The 1,476-nt window shown below is 38.7% G+C and overlaps 1 protein-coding gene across 1 annotated transcript in view; it reads right to left on the bottom strand.

Moving 5' to 3' along the window:
- Positions 1–344: 344 nt before the first annotated feature.
- The window catches only part of LOC145158867 (UNC93-like protein 1), a 1,835-nt gene continuing 703 nt past the window's right edge, over positions 345–1,476 (bottom strand). Inside the window, exons 1-2 of the mRNA XM_079077729.1 lie at positions 903–1,476; positions 345–813 (exon numbers count right to left, since the gene is read on the bottom strand). The exon at positions 903–1,476 is cut by the window's right edge and continues 703 nt beyond it. Coding sequence (XP_078933855.1) covers positions 531–813; positions 903–1,476 — 857 coding nt within the window. The 3' untranslated portion in view covers positions 345–530. The remainder of the gene's footprint in view (positions 814–902) is intronic.

Consider the following 1,476-nt stretch of genomic DNA (forward strand, 5'->3'; position numbering starts at 1 on the left):
TGTCAATAAATTGTTTGGAAAATTGTTTAGTGGCATAAAAAATTAGTGAATGGTGATGAAGATTAATAACGCAAACAACTATTGTATGAAAGTTGGATTATAGTCCCTCTCAAATGGAAATTCGAACTTGGGCAATCATCTTAAATAATTAGAGTTGTTCATACTTTTTAAAAAATGTTTAAACTATTAGGTTTGAAAGTGTAGGTGTTCCCAAAATGGATAGTGTACGTGTTTTCTTGGTTTTATCATACCTCTTAAGGTATGGGCTTCTTGTTAATTTACCCGTCTCATAATATTTCTTGGGCTAGGTGGTATGGCCTAATTTAGGTCACCAAAAATCAACCTTGGGAATATTTATGCCATTATTCATTTATGTGTTGAAAATGACACTTTTAAGGTTGTTCAAAGCAAACCCACATAGAAGAAAGACAATCTACAATTTAATCACGTATTAGTCATCCTGTCCACAAAGCCAACACATTTAGAAACAAAAATCAAAACAATAAACAAAATTTTTTATCCTCTTCTTTCTAAGTTGACTTTGTAAATTCACCATTTGACTCTTCCACAGACTTTGTAAAATCACCTTTAGACTCTTTTACTGCGTTTGGAAAACCCGAAGGAGACTCTTCTTCTGCAACTTTATCTTCATCTTTCACAGCTTTTATAACCAGAAGAGCCAGCAATGGATAACTTACAGTCGTAAGTACCCAATTCACAATCAATTGAGTCATGTATGGCACTTTGTGCGTATCGATTTGCCAAGCCACTGCTCCTCCTGCACTCTGCACTCCCTTGTAAAACCCCACATACCTGCAACACCATTATTATAAGATTTCTAAATCTTTCTCAACAAACAATGAGAAGAATTGCTTGAAATAGATGGATAGATAGATTGATACCTGCTAAGAATGGCGGAATCATCGGCCAAAGCACCAATCACCCAGTAAATCATGCTCTGAAACATTGCGTCTAATAAACCGTAACTGAAATAAAGCACAAACGGTCCAGCGAAATCGCTGCCGGAGTTCTTGAAATCCAGAATCTTCACCGTCTTGCTCACCACATCATGGTGGTTATAACCCCTTTGATTAAACATCCCGCCGATCCAAATCCCCGTGCTGAGCACCGCCACAACTCCGATTCCAGCCAACCCCCTCGTCTTCCTGCTTTTGAAGCTGAAATCCATGATGTAACCGATCATCACAGACCCAATCATCTGGGCTCCCCAATAGAACACGTTGTTTAATCCTCTGGTTCTAAGAGTAAACAGGGCTCCATTCACGTTATTGAATTGATAACTGTAGAAGAAGTTACTCCCCCATGCTGCAGGCATGATTAACAACATCTTCCAGTTGGTGAAGAGTTTCGCGATTGCAACTGATTCAGTCATCACATTGGAGTACGTAATGTTGGTGCAATGAGACCCATCGTTCCGAATTACTTTTCTCGGGTGTAAAATTGCTAGCGAGAGTA

Source organism: Lactuca virosa, chromosome 2, assembly GCF_052849685.1.
Source record: "Lactuca virosa cultivar CGN04683 chromosome 2, Lactuca_virosa_CGN04683_v6, whole genome shotgun sequence".
Classification (NCBI taxonomy): Eukaryota; Viridiplantae; Streptophyta; class Magnoliopsida; order Asterales; family Asteraceae; genus Lactuca; species Lactuca virosa.